Here is a 16,994-nt window from a genome sequence, read left to right as displayed (position 1 = left end):
AAAAGCGATCACCGATTCACCGTGACATACATCTGCCGATGGATCCACGTCCACAGAGCGTGCGTGCGTGCGTGCGTGCACGGAGAAGTAAGTACGCTGGTGCACCGCACAGGTTCCTCCTGCCTCCCTCCCCGTCATGCATCGTCACGCCAAAAGCGCGGAGAGGATTTACCTCTTGGGGTAAATACACGGGGTCACTGTCACGTACGCACGCACTTGCGGATCCGGCCAGACCTGGGGTATATCGTATGGCGGCCGTACGTACGTATGCGTGTACGTATCCCAGTCGCACTGACGTACGTATACGTATGGGAGCAGGCGCCAGGCAGAGGTCGTGCCCGCGGGGGGCCGGCCCGTCGTTCTCCCGTCATCCCTCGCCGTGGTTTGGCAGCGCAGCGCGGCACGGCCGACCGGCCACGCCCCACCGGTGAGCTGTCGATCCACCCGTTCTATCCTATCCATCGAGGCCAGCCAGCCAGCAGGAACCTAACGACATCACCCAATGGGGAGTACGCCACGTACGTTGCGTGTCCAGCGCCCGGAGCCAGGCACGGTACACGGTCGGCGCGCGCGTGCCGGTGGTTGCACGTACGCTCTGGCCCGGCGCCCGCGTCGTCACGGGCATTTAACGCCGCCCCGCCGGCCGCGGCTGGCCGGCCGGCGTCGTGCTCCGGCTCCGTCTCCGGCTCGACGAAAACTCCTGTGCGGACTGACACAGATCACATGCCGGCGGAACCGGCTCGCGCGCACCGGTGCGCGCGCCCGGGCACCCGCAATGATCAGCGCGCACATGGGCTTGTGATGGACGCGCGCGCGCGCGCAGGACCAGAGACACGGCTTGACCCACCCCAGCACCCCATGCCCCCCACCCCCTCCCTCCTCGGCCCTTCCCTCTCTTATTTCACGCGCCTCCCTCTTAAAATCCCCGAGCCCCCCCTCGCTCCCTCTTCCCTCCATCCATCCAACCCGTCCTCTCCCCTCACCAGGTCACGAGAACCGAGCCAGCCTCTGCATGTTCTATCTATGAGCGAGTGACGCCGCAATCATCATCATAAGTAGTAACATTCCTCCGCCGAACTCACAACGCCCATCCCAAGAGCCTGCAACACTTCTATATCTGCACCTGCATCCATCCACACACCGCTGCCTCTTCTTCTCCTGCTGGTTTCAGAACCTTCTCCTGCTTTTGCTATCTCCGGCAGGGTGCCGCTGCCGCACGGTGAGCGTGCGTGTGGCCTGCTGTGAGCGGTGAATGTGCGGCGGCCGTCTCGTTTGGGCCGGCGTTTGATCGGTTTGGAAGCGTCGGGGGATGCCGGCGGCGAGGAGGGTGCTCAACGCCTTGGCCGACGACATGCCGGAGTTCGACCGCCGCCAGATGGGCTGCATGGCCGGCATATTCCAGATCTTCGACCGCCAGCGGATGCTCACCGCGCGTCGCGCCGGCGCCGGCGCCGGTGCCGGCTCCGGCGGGCGGCAGCCGCAGCAGAAGAGACTGCCCGCAGGTAACCCCGGCACCTACCTCACCATCTCCATCGTTGGCTTTCCTGCCACCTTGTGTCCATTCCATTCACATTCACACTGCCATCGAGCTCTGGCGTAATCTTCTTCTTGCTTACGGTTTCATCATCTTCGGTTTAATTAGCGGATAGTCTCCGGCTTTTTAATCGCTCTCTGAATCGCGCGCTGCAACTCGTTCTGCCATCGTTGACCAGATGCCAGAAAGCCATCAAGTGGTTTTTCCTTTGTCAGAGAGATTGCTTGCTGTGTTCGCTGAACACAAGTCCTTTCAGACTGCCATCCAGAGTTGGGTAACATGGACAGTTGTTGATAGGTTCAGAAAAAAACAACAACCAAAATGGTTAGTAAATAAAACGGTACGACAATGGTAGAAACTTTCTTTCTTGCAAAAAGCACGGTAGATTCCCAAAGTTTAGGTCGGAAAACAAGTTTCTAAAATCCTGATTTTATTTCAAGCATTTTTGCTGACAAGAGACAAAAGGCCAAAGCTCAAAAGTTTGCTGCTAGAACTGCAAGGAGAACATCTAGAGCTGCAGCAGTACATAAACAGCAAAGAAGAATCTGATGGGTCTGATCTCAAAAGCGTTTCATTAGAAATAAGAATGTTCAGTGACAGCGCCTAACCACTTTTAGCACTATATGAGCCGGGCATTGACATGGTGACAGGCGATTATGTGTGTTATTGTATCCAGAAGTAGCATTACTATTTTCAGTGAAGAGGACAGCCCAACAGTTGATTACTGAATTTCTTTTCTAATGGAACTGAAGAGGACAGCTGAACTTTTGATTTAAGAAAACATTCTTGAGATGGTAGATTAATCAAAGATGACAGGTTAACAGCTGAGTATATTTTTTCTTCTCATGTTACAATAATGGTGAATAGAAACAAAAAGGCATCACCTTTTATCCCATCACAAATCCATCCATTTTATTATTATTACCATGATAGGATCATAAAGTGCTCTGTTTTCTCTGTTTTAAAATTTAGACCACTATTCTAATGTCCTTTCATTTTTGTCCAGGCCGTACTCCACCAGAAAGCAGCAGCATTGTTCCAGTGCAGAGCTCAAGTACCCCCAAAATCATTCTGGTGATTCCCCAATCTGGAGTAAATCAACTTAATTTTATTGGCAGGAAAACCAAGGAGAGGACCTGACCTTTCGGTTTATTTTGCAGGAGAAAACACTCAGCAAAAGCATGACCGAGAACAGTAGCCTCTCAATAGAGTCATCAAGAGCTTCTTGTTCTTCCTCTTCATGCTCCTCTTTCTCGTCGATCGACGGCAGCAAATCAGCTCAACAGGAGCTACCGTACATCAACGAAGAACTCTTTCCGCAGAGGCCACCGAAGAGCTCACCAAGTCTGCAGGGCGCTGACATGGACACCAAGACCGCACAGCCGAACGTCGGTTTCAGAGACATCGTCAAGGACTCCATCAACCGGGACTCGGGAGGGTTAACTGTCATGACCACAGCGAATGGAGCAAGAAGGAACGCGCAGTACAAGGACTCGCCAAGGCCATTGCTGCTCTCCAAATCGATGGACGGAACCTACGTCATCAGCATCGACAGGACCACCAAGGCCGTCCCCGCAAACGTCGTCGAGTCCAGCAGGCGTTTCCCGGAGCAGTCGCGCTTCTCATGCGACGACCGGCGGCTCCTGCGGCCGGCTGAAACCCAAGAAGCCAAGAAGCCTTCTTCCACAAGGGCCAAAGAGCTTCCTAGGCTGTCCTTGGACAGCAGGAAAGAGTCTCTGAGCCCAAGTTCACGTCTGAAGAGCTGCAGTTACAGGAGAACCGATGACTCTCTCCTGGACACTCTGAAGCCTCAAGACTCCCCGGGCCACAGGCGTTCCAACAGTGTCATCGCCAAGCTCATGGGGTTGGAAGAAGCACCAGATGCTATGGGGATGCTGGTCGCTGATAGCTACGAGCCTGCAAGATCACCAAGAACAGCAGCACAAGCCACACGGAGCGAGCGTCCATCGCGTTCGCCCAGGAGAGATTGCCAGGATGCGTGTGGTTCCCTGCCGAAAAACGAGCCTTCAGCACTGAAAACAAGACCTCCTCCAAGAATTCTCACTGAAGCGGCTCCCTGGAGGCAGCAGGAGAGAGGCGTCAGCGTCACCAACAGCAAGGCTTCACAATGCCGAGACGCTGAGGTGAGGCCAAGAACCCCATCTCTCTATGCCGATATAGAGAGAAGGCTTGGTGGGCTCGAGTTCTCGGAGTGCAACAAAGACTTCAGAGCTCTCAGAATTCTGGGTGTGTTCCATGCAAAGGATGCTAAGCACCAGAACAACGATGGTGATGCCGCATCAGTGGCTTCTCAGAGCCAAGAAGAGGATTCAGCCACCACCAGTTCCAGAAGCTTCCAGTCTCCCATTGTAGTCATGAAGTCATCAAGAACCACCGAGAAGCCTGGGGTCTCAGTTGCTCCCCTTGCAGGGCTGAGAGGCCTCAGGAAGCTGCAGCCCAGAGATTCATCCTTCACTGACAAGAGCGAAGCCAGCACAAATGAGAAGATCCATTCTCGCGTTGCAAGGGCTCAATCCAAGTCTGACGAACCTGCCAGCAGAGCGAGCTCGCCAAGGCCTACAGGGTCATCAAGCCCCAGGTTAGTGCAGAGGAAGGCAGAGTCGGAGAGGCGGTCTCGTCCCCCGGTCTCACCAAAGTCTCCAAGCAAGAAGTCAAATGAAGCAGCATCCCCAAGAGGAAGAACAAGATCAAAGCCTTCTCAAGTGAGGAGCAACCGTGACAATGAGGCCTCGCAGAGTCCAGGAAGAAGGATCAGCTTGGCGAAGCAGATTGACGTCAGTATAATGGATTGTCAAAGTCCTCTGGTTGCCAGATCATCATTCGTCGACCCAAAAACACCGAGCCAAAAGGTACAGATAAATAGATATATAATCATATAGTATGAAAGAAACCAGCCAGCTCTAAGTATTTTTTTCTTCATATGCTCATTGTTAACACTAACTAACGGAACTTCTCATTTTCTTCAGAGCCCTTCTTCAATCCTGGGTTCAGATCACAAGATCCATTCACTGGAGAACGCCCTGAGCCCCGTGTCGGTCCTCGACACATCCTTCTACCATAAAAGTATCTCAGATTCATTCAAAGGTGAGAAGTTGATCTAGCATTTTTCCTGCATATTCATTTGCAATGACATATAATAGATAAACCACCAATTTGTTAGTAATAATCGATAGCCACCAGCTGTAAGATCAATGGCATAATAGGTCCTACTATTTGGTCCCATTCAATTCAGAAGCACACAGTGCTATGCAAAGGACAAACATAGTTAGCTGTAAGCATACCAATGCCGCTAGTGACAGATAATCTGCATTTAAGGCTACCAGAGGCAGCTCGTGGTCCTGCGAGTGGGAGTGGGAGGGGGAGGAACCACATCATATTGATAGTTGCATCTGATGTGCTGGTGCTGAACAGTGCTATTTTCGCAAGCCCCACATGTTGCACTCGCTCATGCAGCAGCATGATGCATGTCCTCTGGTGTCTATGCATTGCTAGTGTAGATGTGCCCACCAGTGTCCCCTTTATAGATGCACCTAGTGTGTGTGGTTCAGTGAATCATGTAGACAGAGCAGTACAGTGAATTCATATCTCCAGTCTGATCCATGTACATGTCTGTTTCAGTTTAACTGTCTGTAGCAGATTCAGTATTTCTGTCTGGTACATTATTTTTTTCTGTGGTTGTGTCAAGCATTGGTTCCTTAATATGTGTACATCCTTTTTCTGATTGTTCAGATGGCGAGACGCATACCTCAGACGAATGCTGGAATTCAAACAGCCTGCCGGACACGCCGCAGTCGAAGACGAGCAGTGAAGTCAGCCAGATCAAACCAGAAAACCTGGAGGCGCTCATTCAGAAACTTGAACAATTGCAATCGATGAACGATGAAGCTGCAAACTCCAAAGATCACCAGTATATCTACGAGATACTCTTAGCATCTGGTCTTCTGCACAAGGAACTTAGCTTCGCAGCGATGCCTGCACAACTTTCGCCATCCAGCTGCCCGATCAATCCAGAGCTCTTCCTCATTCTAGAGCAAACAAAGCCGCACTTCATTTCAGCGATTCAGGCTGTTACCGGAGCTAAGAAGAGTTCTGACCCTAACATGGAGAAGCTTCATCGCAGAATTGTATTCGATCTGGTAAATGAAATTATAGCTCAGAAGATGAACATCTATAGCTCTGCAAGTGGAACGGCGAAACTTCTTCGGTCAAGGAAGTTAAGCGGGTGGCGTCTTTTCAAGGAATTGTGCACAGAGGTCGACAGGCTCTTATCCGAGAGCTCGGCAGCGAAATGCTCCGAAGAGGATGAGGATGAAAACATACCATTATCTGAGGATGCATTGTATGAGATGAAAGATTGGGGTAGCCCTGAAGGTGAGCTACAAGGCATGGTTTTGGACATTGAAAGATCCATCTTCCGGGACCTCATTGACGAGGTCATAGGTTGCGAGGCTACAGAGAGGATGCAAGCTGGACAATGGAAACTGCGTAGGCAGCTGTCTTTCAGTAGTATAAACTGAATACGACTGGCGATAGTCGTTGTTTCCATTAGGAGGCTTAGCCACTAGTATAAATGTAACCCTTTGTATTTTTCTGAAAACTGAATTATATAGAAGAAATATAATTATTCCTGGAACACTGGTCTCACTGACATTGACGCTAGTGGAAGCAAGCAGTTGAATATCAGTTATGCAGTTACAGAAAGTCTTAATTTTTAGTAGATGTTACAGTACTTACTTTGATCAGAATCAGATCATGTTCCATTTCTTGATTGCACAACTACTGTTTGTTCCATAATACGCGATCACACGAAGCAACCATTTTGGCTCCTGTATGCCAGGAAGATCGCACACTGTTATACTACTAGATAACAAGATGTTTCCTGCCAGATGGGTGTGATAACGCCCACTAGAAGTTTCAGGCCTGCAGTTAGCTCCCAAAACTGTTTGCACGTCACAAAGGAAATTCTACGGCAGCCCTACCCCGACACTCGCACGAGGACGGTGTCCCTTGAACCGATCATCGTCTCACAGTAAAATAATTGATGCATTTTATATGGATATAAATGAACATCCATAGGTTGGAATTTATGCCATGTACAGGCGAAAATCAGGCCCCCACCTCGGCGCAACGACACGTCGTCGAGCTCTCAACAAGAGAACTGTACCACGGTCAGTGCCCGATCATCCAGGACACCGGACTCATCACACATGATGCAGGATGTTAATTGATTTGTACTACCGGCTAGGGAGGAATGAACAGGAGAGGGCACCGGACACATGGCGCGGTTTCATCGGCAACAGCTAGGGGAATGCACGGGAGGGGGCAGGCATTTCTTGGAGAGGACAAGGCGAAGGCGTACCTTGGGGGGGCCGGCCGCGGCGGGCGGAGCTCCGGGGCCGCGGTGATCATTCTGGGCAGGCAAGGGGAATTTGGCACTGTAAAGATTTCAACGCCACTGTTGGAGAGGTCAAGAGGCTGATCATGGCGACGCACGTGGAACCGCGTCATCGCGGCGGCCGTACCGGGGCCTGCCCTGGTGGAGGTCGATGCCTTCCGGGCTTGGAACCGCACATGGAATGCCACTCGCTCGGTCGTCTGGAACAGGAAACCGGCACTGGTGGTGGTCGATTGATGTGGAGCACGCCGTCCCGCTGCCCTGGGCGATATGCACACCTCGCGTAGGCATTGCGTCGAGCACGTGGTGGGCGTCCGCGCCGGCGAGCCCGTCGCTCCGCGCCGCGGCGAGCTAGATAGCCCCGTAGATCTCTGGAGCAGAACGCTGGCGTCCAAGGCACGCGAGCTATCCAACCTAAGAATCACAGACCCGTTGAACACGGTGAGAGCATCTACTCGGAGCACACGGACATCAGTCATCAGCTAGAAAACATAGACCCATATGCACTGCTCCTCCATCTTTCCTCCAGGCAGCCACACCCAAGTACCCACTTTCAAAACGGTGTGCAGAAATTCTGGACTCAACAGGCAGCCGCATATATACAAACACTGAACAGGTAGCAGTTCACAACTTGCGTGCAAAAAGAACAGACAAGGCGTTGCATTAAACATTAAACATCAGTGACAACGCCACTCAAATCAAAGGGAAAGGGGCTAAGAGGAGTCACGCAGCAGATGACAGTCGGTTTTCAGGAAGCAGAAAAATACAGTGTCAAAACTGAACTCTCCAGGCGAGTCGTCCTAGGCGTTCTGATAGTGGCGCAGCTTGTACAGCAACACTTTTCCACCGGCGTGTCCGACAGAGAGGAACCCGCTGCCCGGGCTGAAGTCCAGGCACCGGGGGTACTGGAGGCCGAACCGAGGCCCTAGCCAGTTCTGGAACACGGTGAGAGACGGGACGTGCACGAGCCTCATCCCGTTCCGCTCCTTCCCTGAGCTTATCACCAGGACCTGGGCGTCGTGGTTGAACTTCATTTGACCGATCTCGGTCGTGAGGTTCTGGATTGTCTTCAGCGGCTTCCCCTTCCCGCCAAGGAACTCGTCCCTGCTGTACACGTTCACGATGCCGCTGCTGGAGCCCGTGGCGAAATAGGAGCTGTCCTGCGAGGTGCAGAGAGAAAGGCCTGTCAGGGAGCCCTAGTCGGTAGCCTAGTGCATACATTTCCTCGTTCTAAGATTCCAGTGGTAAACATGGCCATCCCCGCCACTGCTTAGTAACTGATTCCCACCATCCGCAAAAGCCAATGAATGCACATTTCCGTTCATCTTCAAGGTCCCAATGAGCTGCTTTGTTTTGGAAGATATCAAAAGAATGTACCCCTCGTAAATGCAATGGTTTCTGAATCAGGTGATATACTGATATCTCAAAGTTTTCCAGGCTTTTCTAATCACGTCCGGTCAAGGGTCCAATCTTACTAACAGCAGCTTTCACCAAATCAAATGAGTAGACGAATTTCCTCCTGCCTGAAATGATCACTTCAGAGCCATCAGGTAGAAAGGATGCCTTGTGAACCAGACAATCCTCGATATATTCATATATATGCTCTGGATCTTGGGGTTTCTTTTCCCGTCAATCTGGAAAAATCTCAGATGTTTATCCAGGTCAGCAGCAAGCATCAGCTGTCCATTCCTATGAAACTGCACGGAATTGATAGGACCACTGGATGGCTCCTGCGCATTAGCATCAACAAGCCTTGAGAAGTCCAACATGCCAGGAAGAAGCTTAGCAGTACCCTTGACAACAAGCTCATCGTCGTTTCGAAGAATATTGTCGACTCCGCTGTCCTCATCGGATTCACCGTCGTACATCCCAGGACGAAGAGCTTTACGGTCCATATCTGCCCAGCTGGTAAAGGGGTTCAACTTGGCATGGTGACCACACAACCTAGCTTCATACTCTCTGCCGAGATCACACGCTCATCAGCCTCCTTTCTCAACTTCATCAACTTCACTGCCGAAATCCTCCTCATAAACAGGCAAGTCATCCTCATCGTTACCGGCAGACTGATCCATGAAGAACAAAGGACCATCCCTGTCATGATCCGACACCGCAGCCCCAAGCTCAGTGCCAAACTCCAGTGGCGCATAGATCGGCCCAAACAGTGAACTCTCCAGCTGCCTCATCTCCTCTGCCTCTTGATTCTGCTTGGCTTCCAACGCCTTGGCCTTCCTTTTCTTCAAACCCTTATTGTGATCCTCCTTAGCCCTCTTTTGCTTCCTATCCTTACTGTGTCTCTCTGTCTTGGGTTTCCTTACCAGCCTCTGCATCAAAAGCAACGGGTGCCTCATCGCCATCATCATCGACTCCACTTGTCTCCATTCGGCGCTTCCAGGGCGCATTCTGGGATAGCAAGCTCATCCTGACCCAAGGAATAGCCTGCTAAATAACATCAATAAATGAGACCATGCTAATCCACAAATGTACAAAGCTTCTACTAATTTTGCAAGTTAGGGTAGTGAGGCCTATGACCCCAGCCAAAATGGTGACCACCGGCACACAATTTGGAGGCTCATCAGTTTGGGCTTAATCATTCATATCAGTGTGTGACTAATTTTTGGAACGAATCGCTGTATGACTAATAAAAGCTCATACCTCGAACACCGATGTCCAGTTGTCCACTGCTGCGGACGGGGTGGCGACAGCAGGTCAGCAGGGACGCGACGCCGCGACGAGATAGAACAGGGTTGGCGGCGATGTAAGCGACGCGCGCGAGAGGTGTGAGGCGTCGGCGGCGGCGCTAAGCTAACGGCTGCGGCGGCGGATTGGAGGAGCTTGGATGCAGGCCAGAGCACGAGGTAGGCCACCCAGGAGAGAAGAAGAGGACGTACGGGCTTGGTGGTGGAGAAGCGACTGCGGAGCACGCGGAGGGTCAGGTGGAGGGCTGCCGCGCCGCCGTCAAGAGTGAGGGAGGGGAGCGCCGCCGCCGCCGCGCCGCCAGGATAGGAGGGTTCTTCTAGAAGAAAAAGAAAAAAACAAAGACTAGCAACATCGGGGTCGGAGCAACAAAAGGTCGGTCGGACTCGTGGGTCGGACCGACGGAGCCCAGCCGCAGCCCGAGCGTGCTGCGATCGGGTCCGGTCCGAGTCCGACCGCAAGCTGCCGAGTGAGGGCCCAGAAGCCAGTGAGACGCAGCGGGAACATTCGCGACCCGTCCCCCACCCCCCAAAACCCTTCCCGTTATAAACCCCCTCCGACTCCTGCTCCTTCCTTTCCTCTCTCTCTCTCTCTCTCGCTCCGCCTCCTCGATCGAGTCCAGTCCAACTGCCCCGCCCGCCCGCCACCCGCGCCGCCCAGCCGCTCCGCTAGGGTTCGCCCGCCCTCCCGTGGCCGTCCGCGGCGGCGGCGGCCCGTGCTCCGTCCGGAAGGTAGCGCCCCTCTCCCTCTCCCCGCGCGCGCGTCTCGATCTCTCCCGTTTTACGCTTTTCCGTTCCGTTCCGCCGGCTCTCGGCTCGCCCGGTGCGCGCTCGTCCTCCCTCCTCGTCGTGCCGCGGCTCGAGGGATCCCGTGGGCCTCGTCGGTCTGCGCGGGGGGTAGGGTTTGGCGCGGTGTAATGCTGCCGGTCTGGGCGGGTTCCGGGTTTAAACCGCGTCGTATGGGGATTAGCACCGGGCTGTTCTGGGTTGTTTGTTGGATGTAAATTGGTGTCGGAGCGGCTACGGACAAGCTTTCTTGTGGCTTGTGCGCTTGGGTGAAGGAAAGGGACTCCCTTTGACGACAGAATTGACGTATTGTGTGGGTTGCTGGCTGGCTGGGGTTCACGTAATGATGTTTTGTGTGAAAATGCCATCTTTTTTTGTCCATACTCTCAATCGCTATTAAACTGATGTTGTCCGTTGACTGGTTTGGAGTATCAGGACACGGTGTGCGAAAATGTCATCTAATGTATTTTCTTGCTGTGGTCATTAGATATAGATAGCTTATGTGTCTTTTGTGGTTTCAGAATTTTGGTGGGAGTGCTCCATCATGGCACCGAGCTGCAGAGACATTTAGTATTGCTTTTGCCTCGTGGAACATTCTTTGTTTGCATTGCAATTGGCTTACGTGCATCAGGTCTGGTGGATGGTTCGACGTGTAGTTTGTTCATTTTGTTATCTAGTTTACTGTTTCAGTTCTGAAAGTTCAATCATTTTCCTGTTGTGAGTTGTTTTTTCCTATATGGATGCTACTCTGAACGGTAGTCGATTTTCTTTGCTTAAAGAGGTTGTAGCTGGCTTTTCTGATGATTTGATTTATTTCCAATGTTGATATGCTCAGGTTGAGTCTGCTGAATAAATGGTTATTGTTTTGTGTGATGATTGGGAGAAATTGGGAAAACAATCATGAGCTCAAGTTCCAAACGCTGTATCCAATTTTTCTCAATCTGATAGTTATTGTCATTGGCTATATCTGGGATCTGATAGTTATTGGCATTGTTCCAAGTTCTTATTTTACGCTTTCCCTGCAATCAACTTGGCTTGCTCGGTGCACGCTTGTCCTTGTCGTGGCGTCGTGGCGTGGCTTTTGTGGGTTTTGTCGGTCGATGCGGGGGTCGGGTTTGGTGGGTTTAAAACTGTGTTTCTGTGAATTAACAACGGATTATTCTGGGTGGGTTCTTTAATAAATTGGTCTCGTAGCAGTTTGGACAGGCTTTCATGTTGTTTACTTGCTTTGGTGAAGGAAAGGACCTCCTTTTGACAAAAAATTTGATGTATTGTATGGGTTGCCGGCTGGGGTTTACGTAATGGTGTTTGTTGTGTGAAATTGTCACCTTCATTTATCTAGACAGACTAGATTCTCAGTCACTATTAAACTAATGTTGTCTGTTGACTGGTTTGGAGTATTAACAGCCTAGCACTGCTAATGGAATGCAATTTTTGCTGTGGTCATTAGATAGGTAACTTATGAGTCTTGTAAGTTCTCAGATTTTGGTGGGGGTGTTTCATGGCACTGTGCTGCAGACATTTGGTATTGCTTTTGCCTCGTGGAACATGTTTTTTGCAATGCAATAGGCTTATGTGCAGCTGGTATAGTGGGTGGTTTGATGTATAGTTTGTTCATTTTGTTAGCTAGTTTACCATTTCAATTCTGAAATTTCAATCATTTTCTTATTGTGAGTTGGTTTTGTATATGAACGTCAATTTTCCTTTGCAGAAAGCAATTAAAGCTAGCTTTTGTGATGGTTTTCTAATGTTGATAAGCTTAGGTCGAGTCTGCTGAATAAATTTTTATTGTTTTATGTGATGATTGGGAGAAATTTGGGGGACAATTATGAGTTCAAATGCCAATTGTTGTATCTGAAATTTCTCAATCTGATAGTTATTGTCATTGTGCTATATTTGTACCAATTGTCTGTGGCTACAGTGATATATGTGATACATGCTATGTAAATTGTGCCATTAATTCATGATGGACAAAGACCACTGTGATACAGAGTTGATAGTTATTTGCCAATGGTTTAGGTGTTTGGAAACTGTAGGACCTTATAGATGGTTGCTCAGCCAATCACTGTATTTTCTTTTGAGGCAACAGTTTGTTTTACTGCAACAATGTTTACAATTTACTGTGAACCTTTCTGATTAACTATAGTTTTTGAATAGCTACAAACTTTTTATGCTGCTCGATTGTCACACAATATTCATTCGTCTCAAAACATTAGATACTAAGCAGTGTCATATATTGTGCAGCAATGTCTACACCAACCGGGAATTTCGTACGTCCTTTTCATCCGGATGTGGTACTGTTTTTCTCCATCTTATTTATTATTAATCTAGAATAATAGCAGTATTGCTAAACATGATTGGTCTTGCTGACAGATTGGGAATGCGTTTGCTCAACAATACTACAGAGTTTTGAGTTCGTCACCAGAGCATGTCCATAAGTTCTATCATGATGAAAGTATCCTTGGTCGACCAGATTCTGATGGTCCATTGACATCTATAACCACTACATACGTAAGTTCTCTGCAGTACAGCAGTAGTATTCTATGATCTTACTATTATGTATAAGGTGTATAGATTAAACGTGATTAGGTGGAAACTAGAATTCAGGGCACACGTTCACTTATTTTATGCCAGAGCTTGTTTTCGCCGATGCTATTGATGGACTTCACTTCTACGATTTGCCACTTAGAATAAGAATAGCTTGAGGACAAATAACAGCTAGTTTGTTTAAGGGTAGATTTTGCTAGCATGTTGTGATCATCAGGCTGCTTTGGCGTGGTAATTCACAACGGGATACTACTTCCATGTTCTCATGTGGTCTCCTACGCAGAGTGCTTTTTTTACTGTAAATTCGGCAGGTAGTAGTAGCGGTAGTGGTGGTATTTGTGCAGTTAATCAAATCTATAGGCCACACGTATTGATGAAAGTTGGTTGATTAGCTAAAGGGCGTGCATGCCAATATGTTCTGTAGGTAATGTTTCTCCACTACTATTATTAAGGATAATCCATGTAATATCATTTGCCTGCAGTAAGTATAGTTTTTCCAGCATCTCTTATTTAATTTGTCTAATATGTATTGTATAATCAGCTACATGGTCATATCACTTTATACATGTTACTTGTTTATCCATGTCTAGTGACCTGATTTGTTATAACTGACTTGTTTCATGTGCTTGACCAGGCTATCAATCAACACTTCTTATCTACAGATATGAAGGGCTGTTTGATACAGTTGGATAATGTAGATACTCAGCCATCCCACGGTGGTGGTGTGCTCATTTTGGTTATTGGATCTCTTACCATGCTTGATACTGTGAAGCATAGATTTGTTCAGTCATTCTTCCTTGCTCCACAAGAAAATGGAGGCTATTTTGTTTTGAATGATGTGCTTCGAGCTGTGCCGGAGATGCCATTGGCTGAGACAAATGAAGCTTTAGTTGACCATGTTGATGGAAACACTCAGATTGCTCCATTTCCAGCTGAACCAGGTAATGGAATTTCATCTTTGAACTGATCGTTTCATAGCTTGCTGACATTTCAATATTTGACCAGAAACATCTGTCAACGAGAGCATGGACCCAGAGCTTCCATCTGCAGGGAATATTTCCACCAATGGTGAAGTCATAAATCCATCTGCAGAGACGATTCCTGTGGATGCTGAAGTCATAAATCCATCGGCAGAGAATATTTCCATCAGTGATGAAGTCGTGGAGCCATCTGTAGAGAGTATTTCTAGCAAGGAGAAAGTCATAGATTCATTTGGAAATGAAAATTCTCAAATTAAGAATGATGCTATTAAGATACCTGAGGTAGCACCTACTCCTGCTTCAGCTCAGAAGGATGTTATTAAGAAGACTTATGCATCGATTGTAAGTTTCCTCTTGTTTTCCTGCACTTTCCCCCACTAATTGTACTGCCAGAATTGAGTGAGTTTTGAATGTGGAATAATAATTAACTCGATGTTCTATGCTCGCTTACTGGCTTCTGTGACTTGCATTATAGGTTAAGGCCACAAATGAGAGTATACCGCCAGCACCCATTACCAAACCCAAACCCAAACCCAAACCTAGACCAAATCCAACAGTAAAGAGAGCTGAAAATGTGGAGAAATCTTCGTCTGTTCCTGCAAAAACTACGCATGCAGCAGTTACTGTGCCTCCAAATGACCAAAATATTTCTGATGGTTGGTGCTTGGTGCTTTCTCCATCTGTTTTGTAGAAAATTGAAGCACATAGCTTTGTTGGACTGAACTATAACACTATCTTGTTCTGCAGACCAAGGGTATTCAATCTTTGTGAAGAACTTGCCTTGGAATGCAACTATTGAAATGGTTGAGGCTGAGTTCAGTAAGTTTGGTTCAATCAAGCCTCGTGGTATACAAGTTGTACACCGTCAGGTTAGTTAATATTGTATGAATGTAGGTTTGGTTTCCATGAAACATATGCTTGCTAACATTAGTTTTGCATTGCAGATTGATCGGTTCTGCTTTGGCTTTGTTGAATTTGAGTCTGAAAAATCAATGAATGCAGCAATCGAGGTTTGTTCTCCCAGTTGATTTTCTCAGCTCACGTTATTACTTCACAAGTTAAATTTAGCTACGCTGCTGCATTCTGTTTCAGTTTATGCAACTTTAAATTAGCTGGAGCACATTTAGCTACATTCTCTAAAATAGTGGAGGGCTAATTGTAACTTGGCCTACTACTTGTCCATCGTCGTTTCAGCATTTTAAGTATCTGCACGATGTTGCAAGAGCTCTATAACTAATACTCGTTCTGACTTTTATTAGGTATTTAAAGTTCGTTTTGGCTCGTATGTGTCTTACGTCGAGGAGAAACGAACTCCAAAACGAGGTGAGCGGCATTATGATATCTGCTCATCATATATGCAACTAAAATAGAATGATTTCTTCCATAGTTTTAGTCCACCTTTCACAGGTGGACATGTCATATGCAACCGTTGGCGTGTCCTTGCTTTCCATCTAAAAAGAAGTCCTTACTCTCAAAAAATTAAAATGCACAACTTTGTACTAAATCAGCAACACTTAATTTCGAACAGAGGGAGTATAAGATAGTGCTGGATGGTTAGAAACCAATTAAATTGCAATTTGTTTTCCTCCCCATCTCCGATTAAGTTATGCTGCTGATAACTGATCCATGTGTACTGTAAATGCTGCGTCCTTTGCATATTTGTTTTAGTTTAATTCCATCGTTGCAAGTCACATTTTTGCTGCTTTCTAGGCGCATGCTTGTATTATAACTTTCAGTTCTTAATTCCCCCCAAAAAAACTTTCAGTTGTTAATGGAGTCACCCATAGTGAGTACAATGGCAATGCTCGGGGCAGTCGGGTCCTGCCAGACAGAGGTGGTTACCATTGCGACAACTTCAGGGGACAGGGAGCAGGCTTTGTGAACAATGGCAACTACCGTGATGGCGACAACTTCAGGGGTCAGGGGCCGAGCTTTGGGAACAACAATAACTACCGTGATGGTGAAAACTTCAGAGGGCGGGGAGCGGGCTTTGTTAACAATGGTAACAACTACCGTGATGGCAATAACATGAGGAATGATAACAGAAATCAGAACGAGTACTCAGGCCATGGTCGAGGACCGCAGGGGAATGACTACCGCAAGAATGACTCCCGTCAGAACAGGAATGACTACCGTCAGGACGGGAACGGCTACCGCCAGAATGGAGATGACTACCGCCAGAACAGGGACGGCTACCGTCAGATCGGAGATGGCTTCCGCCAGAACAGGGACGGCTACCGCCAGAACGGAGATGGCTTCCGCCAGAACAGGGACGGCTACCGCCAGAACGGAGATGACTACCGCCAGAATGGGAACGGACACCATCAGCCACGCCCCGTCCATAACGGGAACGGGAATGCGAATGGGAGGCCTGGCCGCTTCAATGGTCCCAAGCAAATAGCCGTTACCGCATAGTGTGTGCAATCCAGCAAAGTAGGAAACTAGACTGTTCGCCCATTGATACTGTTTCGCACCTCATACTCCTTTAGGAATCTCTGAAATCATCTGCATTCTCTCGCATGTTCAACCTGATGATACCTTGTATCGGCTGGTGCCTCTTTTGTGGCTGGTTGCTGCCCGCATTTTCAAATGCTCTGACCTGTAAACATCATGCGGAGATTTTATATAGATGTGGTTTGGTATTTGTGCGAATTCTAAATCATTGACGCCGTTTGGTGTTAGTTTCTGGGGGCTTTAGCACAACTCTTTTATGGCAGGCTGGAACTCGCTCGAGGATGTGTGTTATGTTGAGTTGTTTGTTTCTCTCTTTCAGTTTGTTATCTTTGGTTGGCGTTTCTGAGCTCATGCCCCTTGCAAGCACATTAGTTTCTTCTAAAGTGTTACGACAGCTAAAAATTTGCTCTTTCACTTACGTTCGCTGTCATGTGTTGCTGGGTATACCTTATGATCCAATCTCGGTTCCTGTAAACATCACTATTCAATCAATAACAACCTGAATTGTTAGGACAGCCAGTCTTTCAAATGCGTCAGCACAAAACAAAGCATCATTGGTGGCTTGTATCTTGTGGGGTATATCT

The 16,994-nt window shown here is 48.4% G+C and overlaps 2 protein-coding genes and 1 pseudogene across 3 annotated transcripts; 2 read left to right on the top strand and 1 right to left on the bottom strand.

Annotated features, from left to right (window-relative positions):
* Positions 1 to 920: 920 nt before the first annotated feature.
* On the top strand, positions 921 to 6,188 carry LOC125536284 (protein LONGIFOLIA 1-like). The gene is made up of 5 exons (XM_048699474.1): positions 921 to 1,502; positions 2,541 to 2,608; positions 2,695 to 4,404; positions 4,522 to 4,639; positions 5,285 to 6,188. Exons 1-5 carry the CDS (start codon positions 1,310 to 1,312, stop codon positions 6,070 to 6,072), a joined length of 2,877 nt encoding a protein of 958 aa, XP_048555431.1. The 5' UTR covers positions 921 to 1,309; the 3' UTR covers positions 6,073 to 6,188.
* Positions 6,189 to 7,565: 1,377 nt separating this feature from the next.
* LOC125536286 lies at positions 7,566 to 10,029 on the bottom strand (annotated as a pseudogene).
* Positions 10,030 to 10,216: 187 nt separating this feature from the next.
* On the top strand, positions 10,217 to 16,637 carry LOC125536285 (nuclear transport factor 2-like). 2 transcript variants are annotated; one of them, XM_048699476.1, is made up of 11 exons: positions 10,224 to 10,375; positions 10,951 to 11,060; positions 12,674 to 12,723; positions 12,803 to 12,940; positions 13,611 to 13,917; positions 13,982 to 14,298; positions 14,432 to 14,612; positions 14,704 to 14,825; positions 14,901 to 14,966; positions 15,216 to 15,279; positions 15,722 to 16,637. In XM_048699476.1, the coding sequence occupies exons 3-11, from the start codon at positions 12,676 to 12,678 to the stop codon at positions 16,369 to 16,371; spliced, it is 1,893 nt and encodes a 630-aa protein (XP_048555433.1). In that variant the 5' UTR covers positions 10,224 to 10,375; positions 10,951 to 11,060; positions 12,674 to 12,675; the 3' UTR covers positions 16,372 to 16,637. The 2 variants fall into 2 exon arrangements, with proteins under 2 accessions (XP_048555432.1, XP_048555433.1); XM_048699475.1 differs by lacking the exon at positions 10,951 to 11,060 and having other exon boundaries at positions 10,217 to 10,375.
* Positions 16,638 to 16,994: the final 357 nt, after the last annotated feature.

This window comes from Triticum urartu, chromosome 2, assembly GCF_003073215.2.
Source record: "Triticum urartu cultivar G1812 chromosome 2, Tu2.1, whole genome shotgun sequence".
NCBI classification, from domain to species: Eukaryota; Viridiplantae; Streptophyta; class Magnoliopsida; order Poales; family Poaceae; genus Triticum; species Triticum urartu.
Note: the sequence above shows the minus strand (reverse complement) of the source record. Positions and strands in the feature narration are given on the sequence as shown.